This window comes from Chelonia mydas, chromosome 8 (assembly GCF_015237465.2).
Source record: "Chelonia mydas isolate rCheMyd1 chromosome 8, rCheMyd1.pri.v2, whole genome shotgun sequence".
Classification (NCBI taxonomy): Eukaryota; Metazoa; Chordata; order Testudines; family Cheloniidae; genus Chelonia; species Chelonia mydas.
In genome coordinates this window covers 46,311,067-46,326,758 of record NC_057854.1, presented here as the reverse complement: position 1 = coordinate 46,326,758, position 15,692 = coordinate 46,311,067, and the positions used below count along the sequence as shown (strand labels likewise).

Below are 15,692 nucleotides of genomic sequence, written 5' to 3'. Positions count from 1 at the left end.
CATAGTCAACAGAATGTTTCTCTTTCTTCCAGTGCTCATTGCTGCTGCAGGCACCTCTCTTATGTACCATGTACCCGAGCCGTTCTCTTTGCAATTCAGCACCTTGGATACTTTTCTGGGCTGTTTATACCATAGTGCTTTGGCGGCCATGCAGTGGCTGGCATTGAGCGCCATCTTCTGGCTACTCTCTGACCTCAGACATTTTATGAATATAAAGAATGAAAACAAACAATGTAAGCAAACCAACTTCCTACAGCCCCAAGCCCTTTTACCTGTGACACTCTTTTTTTTAAATGGAGCTTTTTACTGACACAACATCCTCATATCTTATACAAAAAAGACTAATAATACACATTTCCAGAATGTAAGCAGCAATCTCAAACAATTTTATTAATCAGTCACATAGAGCACAGCACATATTAGATTAAAATCAGCCATGACTGTGTAATCATAAATACATTAAATACATAACTTAGTCAAAACCATACTGATAATATAAAACCTAAGCAGATTATATTCATTATATATAAAGATCTTCTTAAGCTGCCAGTTTATATTTAAATAATATACTGACATGAAAACCATAAAAGGGTACCTCTGATTGACTGAGCTGTGACAATTTATATCAGGTGAAGCTCTGCCCCCAAATATTCAGTCCCACAGAACTGCTTCTTACAAAAACATCAGCCACTAAAATATGACCTCAGGTCTTTCCATTGGACTATTGTGTATGCAATGTTACCAAACGCAATATTCATGAAAGTGTCAAAAAGAACAGCTTGTAAGTTATGAAGGGCCTTTTCCTGAATCGTTGAAATTAACGGGAGTTTTGCCATCAGTGTTAATGAGACCAGGATCAGACCCCAAAGGTCTGTACATTGTTTATTTATATACAAGGTATTTGACTTCTATCTAGTATTATGTTATGTTCTTATGTTCAGACACACATGAATGCACATACAGACCTTTAATCATGTCTGTCCCTAAATGACAGATAAGTTTAAAGGAATAAGTACACAGAAGGTCTGTAGTCACTACCTTTTGAGTTATACAACAGGCTATTTTATCTGAACAGAGTAGATGTCACATACTTTTTGCAGACCATATATGATCCTGAACTCTAGGGCTGATATCCTACAGCAGTTCTATGATTTACAAACAGTACAGAATTACATGCAGAAGAAAGTACACAAGAAACTAAATATATATTTATATAGATTACAATACTTAATCCCATGGGGATGAAATTGTTTCAGGTCTACCTGCTGCATTCACGAACCAGAGTGCCTGGCATAATTACTAACTCTGATAGTGCTCCCATTAGCAGTGGTTTAAAGTTACAATATAAAAACTCGCTAGGAATTGCAGCAAAACACCCTGACCATAGTGTTACAGGCAGATTTATTAACTGTGACATATTGTTACAGTACATTTACTTCAACAATTACCAGTGAACCAAATCAATGGTTTGTAAGGCAATTCCATAAATATTTCCCATTCTAACTATTTTGCTTTAAAAAATGTAACCTATGTGTTTCCATGGGAGAGAACTCCAGCTGTGTATATTGCAAAGTGTTCACTCCACCCTGGTACCTACAGACTGACCCCAGAGGAGTCCAGCCTCTCCCATAGACAGCAGCTTATTTTGTCCCCATCCAGAGAATGAATAGAGATCTCCCAATCACTGTAGCTGTACATTGACTGGACCCATGTAGTCTCTTGGTAAACGGCTAGGGTTTTACCCACAGCTTGCTTGTCTTCAGTGGCAGAACCAGATGACTGAGCCTGGTATCTAGTAGCAAGATCCGAGGCTAATCATCTTGTCAGCAAGATGTATCAACACCTGGCCACTTGTTGAGGACTCCATAGCTCCATTTCCTGAGAGGCTCTGAGGCATCAGTGAAGATAGCTTCAATTTCTGCAGAGATAACAGATTTCCTTTTTAAAACAGGAAGATACAGGCACAGATTTGTATTCCCTTATTCCAAAGCTCTTTTGCATCTGGCCAATAGCCACAATGTAAAGGAGTTTCTACTATTTCCTAAGGCTGGGCACAGAACCTAACACAATAATCCTTTAGTCATAGGAATGGCCATCGCTGAATTGATTAAGCTGTCAATCTCTCGGTACTTTTATGGCCTCATCACCACAGCATGTATGCTAGGTGTCCCATGGTAAGTAAGGGGTTAATCTTATTGCTGGAAATACACAGCAGTTAAAGGTCATTCTAAAGATCAATGCATTCTATGTTTGTTTGTGTTTTAAAAAGGAAACTAAATTATGAGTGTAAACATCTCACGTATCTTACCGGAGTCACTTGGCGTTAGATTAGATGACCAGTGCTTTGGAAGGTATGTTCTAAATTGAGACTCTGGCAGCTGCTGTAAGATATAGAGGAGAGGGATTTATATACAACTGTTCTGTACATCAGTGTGATGATAGCAAAGAATGATTGCAATGCTTCTCATGTGGTTTTTTAAATACAACGTACCTGGCAGGAGTAAATTTCTTTGCTGCAAGAGAAAAAAATAATATCATTAGCATTCTGGAGATGACCATCCCCATCTTGCATGCTATTTATTCCATTGTTTTGTTGGAGAATTACCCCACTGATTTAACAACAGAAATATGTTATAGACTGAGCCGAGCTACCACCACCTCTTCTCCATAACCCTTCTGACTTGTAATGGCCTTAGGCCTGGAAGCTGTTCCCCAAACTGTTATAGCCCGTGAGCAGAGCAACTTGTTACACCTAGGCCTCTAGGACCAGCCCCTCTGCTCCCTGTGAGAAATGAGTACTTACTAGTAGAACTGAACAGGTATCTCAATGAACGCTCCACATATATTTGCATAACTAACACAGTGTATTATTCTCTTAGGGTGCCTTAGTATCTCTCATGTGTTCATGTTCCATTCATAGTCTAACAAACACGTTGATTGTCAGGAAAATTAACAGAAATAATGAGTCTTAAGTGAATATTAGGGAATATTCCTGGGAAGCAAATTCTCATCTTGTAAATGTAAGTCGTTTCATTGGAAACCTCATTTTATTTCAGGAAAATGAAAGATACCATGTGACTGATTTGTACAATGAAAACTAATCAGCATTGCTCATGTTTTGAATATCAAATGCTTGTAACAAACTGTTTGTGAGCAAACTGCAGAGCAGGAAAGTATTCAGCAAATAATTTTTAAAGTACAGATCAATCAAAAATGGCATAAACTACTTTTGCACTACTTGTGAGAAGAAAGAGAGGCTCCATTTGACAAATAAATTATTCACTCTGAATTATTTGTTTAGCTCTGCAGTCATTATTGTTTCTATAGATATCTGTTTCTATAACAGTCATTATTCATATCTCTAGAAACAAGGTGGTCCAATAAAAGACATTATTTCACCCACCTTGTCTCTCTAATATATTGGGACCAGCACGGCTACAACACTGCAAATGCCCTATCTGGCATACTGAGCAATAGCAGTTGGAGGCACCAGTGTTATTTCTGGTTGATGTCCTCCTGGCTGATCCCTGGTCAGTTCTCCTGCCAATAACTTCTAATGATTAAAACTGGTTGAAAAACATATTTTATTTTCTGCAACAGTGTTCAAGGAACATGAAAATTCTTCATTTTTGTTGAATTTGGGGAGATTTTTGTCAAAAACCTGAAAATGGAATATTTCGAGGGAAATTTGAAAAATTTCAACAAAAATGGGGATTTTCTCACTGAAGTTTCCACTTTTTTTCTTTCTGAAAAATTTCCAACCATTTCTACAGAGGGTGCAAATAAAGAGATGAACCTGGGACAGTATCTCACCTTTCCTTCGAAGGCGCTTTACAAGCCAAATGAGGAATGATGCTGTCGACAGGAGCGAGGCTCCGGTGGCTGCTATTCCAACAGAGACGTAACTGAGCAGTTCTTCAGGCACTTGGGGAGCTAGGAGGGCAAAGAAGATCCTATGAGATCAGGAGGAATGCACAGTCTCTGAAGTGCTTTCTGCTTGTTCCATTTCCATTCAGTCCTATTGCAAGCAGGAGGACAGCTGCTTATTTCCTTTGGTTTCTCACACTGAGTGGTGGCACCTGCTTGTATGCAGGACTGGGCAGGGAAAGCCTCTGCATATGCCAAACAATGCCAGAAAGCTTTATGCTGAAAATAGTCCCATCTAACTGGTAGCAGGTTAGTGAGGATGGAATTCTGCAGGGTCCCTTGTTACTTTGAAAGGATCTTTCGGGTCAGATTTTGATATCTTTACTCCCACTGAGTAATGTCTGACTCCTTGAGCAGTCCCACTGAAATCAATGAATTTACTCAAGGAGTAACGTACGACACAATGTGAGGAAAGGTATCTTAGAGACGATAGGTGGGATTTTTGAAAATGCTCAGTGTGGCCCATTGTTGCTCCTATTGCAATCAGTGATGCAACTCCCATTGACTTGAATAAGAGCAGAGTAAAGCCAAGGTGGAACATTTTTTTAAATCCCACTCATAATTTACAACCACTTATAGAAGTGAGCTATTTGGTTGTAGCCTGAAAATATGTCAGTTATGAGGTATTTAGAGCTGGCAAAAAAAATTCTGTCTAAATGCTTTTTTTTTTAATTGGGTTTTTGTCTCAATGAAAAGTTTCACAGAAATTGTCTGCTTTCCTTGAAAATTTTCACTTTTTCAATGGAGAGCCAAAAACTCAGAAACATTTTCAGCTGAAAACCAAAAAATGTCAATTTCTGAGTTTTCAGGGGTTTTAACAAAAAGTCAAATATTTTCAGTGGGAAAAAATATATCTGACCAGAGCTAGAAATGACAAAAGTCTCTCTTGTTGCATCCCATCCTTCCCTACATCCTTGTCTAATAACAAGGCCAGGCCTCTTCAGCATCGCTAGTCACAAGTAAAAACACACATACAAAATACCTTCGCACGTTGGCTGACTTGCAGTCCAGTTCCCTGCAGCGCTGCACTGAAGTACTTTAGAGCCGTTAAGCAACCATCCCCCTGTACAGTTAAATTCGCAAACTGTGCTGTATGCAAAATCCCCAAAAGGGTGTGAACAATTCATGGAGCCCTTCTCAGACGGTATCAGGGTTTCACACTGTGCAACTGAAATACAAAAACACATACAAACGGTTAACGAAGACTCTAAGAAATGTCCAAAACTGGGTCCCACTATTTGTGCTAGTAAATGTGCACCATATTTCACCATCTGCATTTTGTTTCTGGGATAAATGTCCTTGCAGTGAGTTTTTCCTAAAATATATTAGACTTCAGCAAAGTAAAGGGCTGGTACTACTACTGTATCAAGCTAACTGTTTTTTTCAAATGTTCTGCACTTTAAGACTTCAAAAGCAATCACTTTAGATCAGATCCTCAGCTCATGCAAACTGGTGTAGCTCCGTTGATTTCAATGGAGCTAGGCCAATCAGCACCAGCTCATGAGTTGGCCTTACTCTTCAATACACAGGGTTTGAGGTGTCATGCTTGTAACAGATACCTAGGCTCCTGAGCCTGACTTGATTATTTCAAAAGGACAAAGACCTACCTTCACACTTTGGAAAGGGCTCTGACCATTCTCCCTGAGCTGTGCACTGAATCGTGGGTGATCCACTTAATCTGTAGCCCTCCTCACAACGGAACTCACAGGCCGAGTTGTGGCTGAATTCTGGATGACCGCCGGTACATTCCACAAAGCCATTTTCAGGTCCATTCACTGTTTCACAGGTCACAGCTGAGACACACAGAGAGAACATCAGCTGTTAGTTTGGATGCCACAGGAGCACTCTACACAAGCAGTGAGAGCCCTGTGTACTGGGAAGGGCAATCATAAAGAAAGGTACCTTCGCATTCCGGCTGCTGTCCGTCCCACTCTCCAGAAACACCGCACTGCAGCCTGTCTGATCCCTTCAACACAAACCCTTCTTGACAGGCAAACTCACAGGTTGAATTCCACAGAAAGTTCCCAGAAGCGGGAGAGCACATCAGGGAGCCATGAGCTGGAGCCTTTAAGCCATCACACTGCACAACTGCAAATCACATGGAATAGCATGGAGCTTAGTTTGGAGCAAAGTAAGAGAAAAACTTCTCTTCTGCAGGGTAACAGAATATACATTGATGGGAGCTGGGCGTTAGAGAGCAAAGCTATCTCCCTGCAGTCTAAGAAAGTGACTAGGAGCGCTGGGATCCGTGAGTCTCAGGGGACTGGACATGGGATTTCGGGATGTCTCAGTATTTCCCAGCATGTAACTAAAATACAAATATATTCTTGTAAGACGTATAAAAAAGCTCTAGGTAAGGTTCTAAATTATGCTCCATTACTGGTACTGACAGGTGTGCATCAGACCCCTCTCCAAATCAATCTGCATTTCAGATCTGAGACAAATGATCTTTCAGTGATCTTTCTCTGAAGCACTTTAGAGTTCAGGCCTTTCTGAAAAAAGGTGCTGCGTGAATTTCAAGAGCTGATATTATCACTGTATCTAGCTGACTGGATTTGCAGAGCTTCTGCACTTGAAGCACTTGATAGGAATTGATTAATCTTAAATGCACATCATTCGCGGTATACAATCATGCTTCTTGGGGGTCTGCTGCTCACAAGCATTACTTCCCCTGTCTGCGCCTCATTTTCCACATCTCTAAAATGGGGACAATGACACTGACTTCTTTTGGAAAGTGCTTTCAGATCCACTGACGAGAAGTGCTGTTTAAGAGCTAGGTATTGTGTTATTATTAATGGATTATTTCCAAAAGGACAGAGACCTACCTTCACACTTTGGGAAGGGCTCTGACCATTCTCCCTGAGCTGTGCACTGAATCGTGGGTGATCCACTTAATCTGTAGCCCTCCTCACAACGGAACTCACAGGCCGAGTTGTGGCTGAATTCTGGATGACCGCCGGTACATTCCACAAAGCCATTTTCAGGTCCATTCACTGTTTCACAGGTCACAGCTGAGACACACAGAGAGAACATCAGCGGTTAGTTTCGATGCCACAGGAGCACTCTACACAAGCAGTGAGAGCCCTGTGTACTGGGAAGGGCAATCATAAAGAAAGGTACCTTCGCATTCCGGCTGCTGTCCATCCCACTCTCCAGAAACACCACACTGCAGCCTGTCTGATCCCTTCAACACAAACCCTTCTTGACAGGCAAACTCACAGGTTGAATTCCACAGAAAGTTCCCAGAAGCGGGAGAGCACGTCAGGGAGCCATGAGCTGGAGCCTTTAAGCCATCACACTGCACAACTGCAAATCACATGGAACAGCATGGAGCTTAGTTTGGAGCACAGTAAGAGAAAAACTTTTCTTCTGCAGGGTAACAGAATATACATTGATGGGAGCTGGGCGTTAGAGAGCAAAGCTATCTCCCTGCAGTCTAAGAAAGTGACTAGGAGCGCTGGGATCCGGATGTCTCAGGGGACTGGACATGGGATTTCTGGATGTCTTAGTATTTCCCAGCATGTAACTAAAATACAAATATATTCTTGTAAGACGTATAAAATATCTCTAAGAAAGGTTCTAAATTATGCCCCATTTCTGGTACTGACAGGTGTGCATCAGACCCCTCTCCAAATCAATCTGCATTTCAGATCTGAGACAAATGATCTTTCAGTGATCTTTCTCTGAAGCACTTTAGAGTTCAGGCCTTTCTGAAAAAAGGTGCTGCGTGAATTTCAAGAGCTGATATCATCATTGTATCTAGCTGACTGGATTTGCAGAGCTTCTGCACTTGAAGCACTTGATAGGAATTGCTTAATCTTAAATGCACAACGTTCACGGTATACAATCATGCTTCTTGGGGGTCTGCTGCCCACAAGCATTACTTCCCCTGTCTGCGCCTCATTTTCCACATCTCTAAAATGGGGACAATGACACTGACTTCTTTTGGAAAGTGCTTTCAGATCCACTGACGAGAAGTGCTGTTTAAGAGCTAGGTATTGTGTTATTATTAATGGATTATTTCCAAAAGGACAGAGACCTACCTTCACACTTTGGGAAGGGCTCTGACCATTCTCCCTGAGCTGTGCACTGAATCGTGGGTGATCCACTTAATCTGTAGCCCTCCTCACAACGGAACTCACAGGCCGAGTTGTGGCTGAATTCTGGATGACCGCCGGTACATTCCACAAAGCCATTTTCAGGTCCATTCACTGTTTCACAGGTCACAGCTGAGACACACAGAGAGAACATCAGCGGTTAGTTTCGATGCCACAGGAGCACTCTACACAAGCAGTGAGAGCTCTGTGTACTGGGAAGGGCAATCATAAAGAAAGGTACCTTCGCATTCCGGCTGCTGTCCATCCCACTCTCCAGAAACACCACACTGCAGCCTGTCTGATCCCTTCAACACAAACCCTTCTTGACAGGCAAACTCACAGGTTGAATTCCACAGAAAGTTCCCAGAAGCGGGAGAGCACATCAGGGAGCCATGAGCTGGAGCCTTTAAGCCATCACACTGCACAACTGCAAATCACATGGAACAGCATGGAGCTTAGTTTGGAGCAAAGTAAGAGAAAAACTTTTTTTCTGCAGGGTAACAGAATATACATTGATGGGAGCTGAGCGTTAGAGCGCAAAGCTATCTCCCTGCAGTCTAAGAAAGTGACTAGGAGTGCTGGGATCTGGGTGTCTCAGGGGACTGGACATGGGATTTCTGGATGTCTCAGTATTTCACAGCATGTAACTAAAATACAAATATATTCTTGTAAGACGTATAAAATATCTCTAAGAAAAGTTCTAAATTATGTCCCATTTCTGGTACTGACAGATGTCCACCAGATTTCACTCTGGAGACTTCTGCATTTCTCTGATGGGAGCAATGATCTTTCAGTGATTTTTCTCTGAAGCATTTTAAAGTTCAGCCTTTCTGAAAAAAGGTGCTGCGTGAATTTCAAGAGCTGATATTATCACTGTATCTAGCTGACTGGATTTGCAGAGCTTCTGCACTCAAAGCACTTGATAGGAATTGCTTAATCTTAAATGCACAACGTTCGCGGTATACAATCATGCTTCTTGGGGGTCTGCTGCCCACAAGCATTACTTCCCCTGTCTGCGCCTCATTTTCCACATCTCTAAAATGGGGACAATGACACTGACTTCTTTTGGAAAGTGCTTTCAGATCCACTGACGAGAAGTGCTGTTTAAGAGCTAGGTATTGTGTTATTATTAATGGATTATTTCCAAAAGGACAGAGACCTACCTTCACACTTTGGGAAGGGCTCTGACCATTCTCCCTGAGCTGTGCACTGAATCGTGGGTGATCCACTTAATCTGTAGCCCTCCTCACAACGGAACTCACAGGCCGAGTTGTGGCTGAATTCTGGATGACCGCCGGTACATTCCACAAAGCCATTTTCAGGTCCGTTCACTGTTTCACAGGTCACAGCTGAGATACACAGAGAGAACATCAGCGGTTAGTTTCGATGCCACAGGAGCACTCTACACAAGCAGTGAGAGCTCTGTGTACTGGGAAGGGCAATCATAAAGAAAGGTACCTTCGCATTCCGGCTGCTGTCCATCCCACTCTCCAGAAACACCGCACTGCAGCCTGTCTGATCCCTTCAACACAAACCCTTCTTCACAGGCAAACTCACAGCTTGAATTCCACAGAAAGTTCCCAGAAGCGGGAGAGCACATCAGGGAGCCATGAGCTGGAGCCTTTAAGCCATCACACTGCACAACTGCAAATCACATGGAACAGCATGGAGCTTAGTTTGGAGCAAAGTAAGAGAAAAACTTTTTTTCTGCAGGGTAACAGAATATACATTGATGGGAGCTGAGCGTTAGAGCGCAAAGCTATCTCCCTGCAGTCTAAGAAAGTGACTAGGAGTGCTGGGATCTGGGTGTCTCAGGGGACTGGACATGGGATTTCTGGATGTCTCAGTATTTCACAGCATGTAACTAAAATACAAATATATTCTTGTAAGACGTATAAAATATCTCTAAGAAAAGTTCTAAATTATGCCCCATTTCTGGTACTGACAGATGTCCACCAGATTTCAGTCTGGAGATTTCTGCATTTCTCTGATGGGAGCAATGATCTTTCAGTGATTTTTCTCTGAAGCATTTTAGAGTTCAGCCTTTCTGAAAAAAGGTGCTGCGTGAATTTCAAGAGCTGATATTATCACTGTATCTAGCTGACTGGATTTGCAGAGCTTCTGCACTCAAAGCACTTGATAGGAATTGCTTAATCTTAAATGCACAACGTTTGCGGTATACTATCATGCTTCTTGGGGGTCTGCTGCCCACAAGCATTACTTCCCCTGTCTGCGCCTCATTTTCCACATCTCTAAAATGGGGACAATGACACTGACTTCTTTTGGAAAGTGCTTTCAGATCCACTGATGAGAAGTGCTGTTTAAGAGCTAGGTATTGTGTTATTATTAATGGATTATTTCAAAAAGGACAGAGACCTACCTTCACACTTTGGGAAGGGCTCTGACCATTCTCCCTGAGCTGTGCACTGAATCGTGGGTGATCCACTTAATCTGTAGCCCTCCTCACAACGGAACTCACAGGCCGAGTTGTGGCTGAATTCTGGATGACCGCCGGTACATTCCACAAAGCCATTTTCAGGTCCATTCACTGTTTCACAGGTCACAGCTGAGACACACAGAGAGAACATCAGCGGTTAGTTTCGATACCACAGGAGCACTCTACACAAGCAGTGAGAGCCCTGTGTACTGGGAAGGGCAATCATAAAGAAAGGTACCTTCGCATTCTGGCTGCTGTCCATCCCACTCTCCAGAAGCACCGCACTGCAGCCTGTCTGATCCGTTCAACACAAACCCTTCTTCACAGGCAAACTCACAGCTTGAATTCCACAGAAAGTTCCCAGAAGCGGGAGAGCACGTCAGGGAGCCATGAGCTGGAGCCTTTAAGCCATCACACTGCACAACTGCAAATCACATGAAATAGCATGGAGCTTAGTTTGGAGCAAAGTAAGAGAAAAACTTTTCTTTTGCATGGTAATAGAATATACATTGACAGGAGCTGGGCTTTAGAGAGCGAAGCTGTCTCCCTACAGGTTAAGAAAGTGACCAGGGGCAGAGCAGTATAGAGCTATCTAGGGTAGGGTTAAGGCAATGCCCCTCCCTGAACTGTACTTCTTCTGGGACAAAGGGAGGCCTGTAGGCTCCAGATCTGTCAATCTGGAACCCAATTCACTTTAAGAATTTAATTTGAAAATAGTGGGCCACAGCCTCCATTGCTGTAAAGGGGCAAAGCTTCACTGAAGTCAACAGAACCATAAGGATTTATGCCAGTTGAGATCTGGCCTACAGTTCCTTGAGAATTTACCTGTACATGCTGGAGTGGGTGAAGACCAGTTCCCGGAAGAGGTACACCACACTGGTTCAAACCCAGTTGATTCATAGCCTTCTGCACACTGAACCTCGCAGGATGAGTTGTAGCTGTAGTTCTGTAGTGGATGGCTGCACTCCAGGGTCCCTTGATCGGGTTCTTTTAATTGGTCGCAAGTCACAACTACAAAGGGACACAAGGAGGCCTACAGTCAGTGCCACTTTCTCAACAGCAAATGAATAAACTAGCTAGACGTACTGAAAACTAGCTGACATGCACATCTCCCTGTTTGGAAGGCAGTAAGAATTAATCTTACCATACTGGCATTCAGGCCCATAGAATCCAGCATCACAGAGGCAGGTATGATTGTTAATGGTCTCCAGGCATTCACCATGGCCACTGCAGGAAGACTGGTCACAGGAAGCTAGAAGGAAATTCAGCATGGTTATAAAACAAATCTATCCCCCTTTACTAGTTAATCTGTTTAGAACCACTGCAGCGCTTTACTTATCCAGGAGAAAACACACTCTGGATAATAAATACTTTGCAAAGTAAACAGAGGGTGAAGGTTATGCCATTTGAAATTACATTGGTTTTGCATCACAGCATTTCAGAAACCAAGACAGTTGAACCTAGCCACTCACAAAAGTATTGCTGTGGCTGGAAACAGACTCAACTTATATCAAAAGTTAAATCACAAAAAGAACAATAGACTTTTACATGATGTAATAAAGGCTCTAAGTTCTGCATTATTAGCTTGAAGCAAGCGAGTAGCCCTCAGTGGACTATTCACATGCTTAAAGTTAAACATAGTAACAATGTTTAATGCACATATATAGGTTAGTTAATAAACGTCCATTTTCTTATTATCATATAGGCTCTTTGGGATTGATTGAATTCTGTACCTGCGTAGCACAAGGCAACCTTCTCTTTGCTGCATCTTTCATCATTCCATTTGCCTGCATCCTTCTCTCTTTTGATGTAGATTTCAACACAGTCCTCGTCATTCTTTCTGTTGTTTGGTTCACCCTTAGCCCAGTTTTTAGCCTCTTCTGTCAACCGTTTTCTTGTTCCAACCCAGGTCCACTCATTGTCAATCTTCCTGATTCCAATCCAGTAATAACTTGGATTGAAGGGTAAAAATGCATTCAGATGGACAATTTCCTCCTTATTCTGAATGGCAACCATATTTGTATAGTGTTTCCTACACCATTCCTCCGCAAGCTTATAGTTCATATTTTTTTCTGAATAGTGGTATGTCCAGCAATTGCCCTCCTCAAGCACCATAAGTCCTAGAAAGAGAAGATGCAGAGAAGTTGGTACCCTTTTACCTGCGCTTCCACTTCTGTAATTAAAGGCCATTTTTATCTCTTTATATTATTCTGCTTTACGAAGAGCTTTTCCAGGAAAAATTAGAATCTATCTCTTTGAGAGAACTGATCAGAAAAAGAACTTCAGCAGCTGGAACTGCAGTATATAGCACAGAGATATTTAAAAGTACAGAAAAATCCCAGAATGTTACAGAGAGAGAGAGAGAGAGAGACAGAGAGAGAGGAATGAAAACAGCACAGAAATTTAGCCCAAACATTCAAGGTGTCAGTGTCAAAATGCTCTTCCAAGAGCTAACAGAAATAAGGCTTTTGAATTAGGGATCCCACCTACATGCTATGTTTTGGATATAACTTCTACAGCAACCTAGACCTTATTGCTTTTTTCTAAAGAAGAATATATCTAGATCTCAGTGGATATTGCATATGTGCAGGTATTTGAGCCTGTGTAGGTAGTGGCTGCATTTTCTTTATACAACGTTACAATAGTCTCCCAATCAGACACGTCAATATCAAATGTAGGGTCTCCAGCTTGTCAAGGATGTGTCCAGTCATTGCCCACACTGGGTGGGTATGCTGCAAAGCCCCACATAGGGGCCACTTTTGGCTTTGGCAGTTGAGAGAAGCAGCATGCCATCCCATCTAATGCTTTCTGTGCAAATCTGCCCTAAAGCTTAACCCAGCTACTGCACCCCCATTTACTTCAGAAGGAATCTGCGAGAAAACAGCAGTGCTGTTACTTCCCGTCTAACTTGTTTTCCACTCAGATACACACTCACTTACCGTAAGTGAGAACAGAGAGGAACCACAGGCCAATCATGTTTCTGGGGAACTTGACTTCACTTTGCTCTTTGAAGAGATGGCTGCAAAAAACAACCACGCAGAATAATGGCACATGGTTTAAGCACTGATATTAGTGCAATACAATAATGCAATACAATGTTATTGTCTATAGCATCTTTCCTAGATGTTATTTCACAAATCACTTTACGGGGTTAAAGAGCAAGACTCTCCACTGGGCTAGTGTATTGTCTAAAGCAGATCTTAATGGAGAGGCAGACTGGAAATTAAAGTAACTTGTACAGGCCATTTGTGTAGTGTTACTTCAGATCTGACTGAATCTGACGGATCTTAGCTGAGATCACTGACAATGGTCTCAGCTAAGATATTAATACATTTGGAAGGATTCAATTTTTATCAGTAAAAGTCGATAAACATTGATTTCAAGTAAGAAAAATGCTGCTTGAGAACTTATTAGAGTTTGATTTAAGGATATTTATTTTGCATATTGTGACACAAGATACTGACAATTTGTGTTTTAACTGTTATAAAGCTTTAACTTTTTGAATCTCAATGTCCACTGTCATGAAATAATTATTGTCTGACTCACACAGACACACACACACCCCATAATTTCTGACGCCCCATAATTTCCCACAACTGCGAACATTTAAATTAATAAAAATTGGGGGGGGAAATGCTTAAAAGCCGTAATTTTGCACAACTGTGAAAATTTAAATCAATAAAAAAATCTTTAAAATGCTTAAAAATAAACTAAACTTTTTATTCATCAAAATTATACAAAAATAAAAACTGAATTCTGCCAAGCATGTATATGAAATACAACAAACCTACTTGAAAGGCTATTATACTTACAGATTGTGGCTGTGATGCCTGGTGCTATGTAGCAGCCTGGTAAAGTCTGCAGCGCAGTCTTCAGCGGCTGTTTTCCTTTGCTAAGTCACTGCAGAGGTTCTTATGCTAAGACTCAGTGGAGAGCTGCCAGTCAGTGTGTACCCGTTGCCTTCAGCTTGAAGCCTTTTTATTCCATCAGCTCCTACTTCCTAGAAATTCCAGTGACGTGGCTCAGAGGATATTTCCTAATAAGAAAGTGAAAAATTCCCCAGGAAAAGGTATATCCCTGATGCCAAAACTCACAAATACAGTCATATGCTTTCCTCTCCCAGACACACACCAACACCATGATGAGGGTTTACTGTGTCCCAGCTGATAGATTTTAATTCAGATTAACGCACAATTCCAGGATATCGAGAGAAAATAAATATTCAGACTCAACTAGTCTTAGTCTTAGATCCAACAGAGAATATAGACTGTGCTGATCCCAGTCCTCATCAAATTATTTCAATGTCCAAAGCAAAATTATTGGGGTGACAAGGTATTTCTTGTACACAATGTGCACTTAACAATCAGACTTTCCACAACCATTACAAGGCACTGGGCTAGGACTCAGGAAATATGAGTTCAATTTCTGGTCCTGCAACCGACTCCTGTGTGATCTTGGTCAAGTCACTTAAGTCTTGATCAGTTCCATTGAAATCAATGGGAATCTTCCCACTGACCTCAATTAGTGTTGGATCAGGGTCTTAATTTCTCTGTGCCCCAGTTCCCCATCTATAAATTGGAATAATCATCCTTCCTTTCTCCCAGCCTTTCCTTTTTCCCAGTCTTGCCTATTTAAATTGTAAGCTCTTCAGGCCGGGAACTGTCTCTCACTATGTGTATATAGTTCTTAATGTAATGGGGTTCTGAACTCATCTGGGATCTCTAAGTGGTATTATAACAAAAATTAATAAGAATGAAGAGTTTAAGTATGACCTTCCTGATCATTTATTATTATTTATACAAAGACATAGACCCAGCCAGAAGAGCTTCAATACTCTTTGAAGTCAGTGAGAAAATTTCAAAAAATCATTTATATTTTTTCTAACCTTTTTTATGAGCTTCCTACTTCGCAAGTCCATATACTCAAACCTCCTCTTTTGTGCTAGAAGCTGTGAAGCTGCCTAGTGGAAAATTTTATCAGAACAATGCTATTGTTGGTGGACTTACAAGAAGGGAAAAAACTCCAGGAAGGTGTAGACTTGTTAGTTTAAAATATCTTTCCTGCAGAGTGGCAGGCCAGACCACTTGTCTGCAGCTTTGGCAGGAAAATATCCCTGTGGCATACAAAAACCCCTGTAAGGCTGTTTGCTTTGGCTGAATAAACTGCCTCTTTTCGTAACCCTGGTCATTTTTTTCTGTGCTTCGCTCATAGCGGATTATTATTAGTCTTTC

General features: G+C 41.6%; 1 protein-coding gene across 2 annotated transcripts; it reads right to left on the bottom strand.

Moving 5' to 3' along the window:
• Nucleotides 1-365: 365 nt before the first annotated feature.
• On the bottom strand, nucleotides 366-14,431 carry SELE (selectin E). 2 transcript variants are annotated; one of them, XM_037906840.2, is made up of 20 exons: nucleotides 14,274-14,431; nucleotides 13,401-13,480; nucleotides 12,195-12,581; nucleotides 11,606-11,713; nucleotides 11,287-11,472; nucleotides 10,700-10,885; nucleotides 10,405-10,590; nucleotides 9,483-9,668; nucleotides 9,188-9,373; nucleotides 8,266-8,451; nucleotides 7,971-8,156; nucleotides 7,048-7,233; nucleotides 6,753-6,938; nucleotides 5,830-6,015; nucleotides 5,535-5,720; nucleotides 4,910-5,095; nucleotides 3,814-3,933; nucleotides 2,492-2,513; nucleotides 2,309-2,381; nucleotides 366-1,918 (listed from the first exon to the last, which is right to left on the bottom strand). In XM_037906840.2, exons 2-19 carry the CDS (start codon nucleotides 13,435-13,437, stop codon nucleotides 2,324-2,326), a joined length of 2,964 nt encoding a protein of 987 aa, XP_037762768.1. In that variant the 5' UTR covers nucleotides 13,438-13,480; nucleotides 14,274-14,431; the 3' UTR covers nucleotides 366-1,918; nucleotides 2,309-2,323. The 2 variants fall into 2 exon arrangements, with proteins under 2 accessions (XP_037762768.1, XP_037762769.1); XM_037906841.2 differs by lacking the exons at nucleotides 5,535-5,720; nucleotides 5,830-6,015.
• Nucleotides 14,432-15,692: the final 1,261 nt, after the last annotated feature.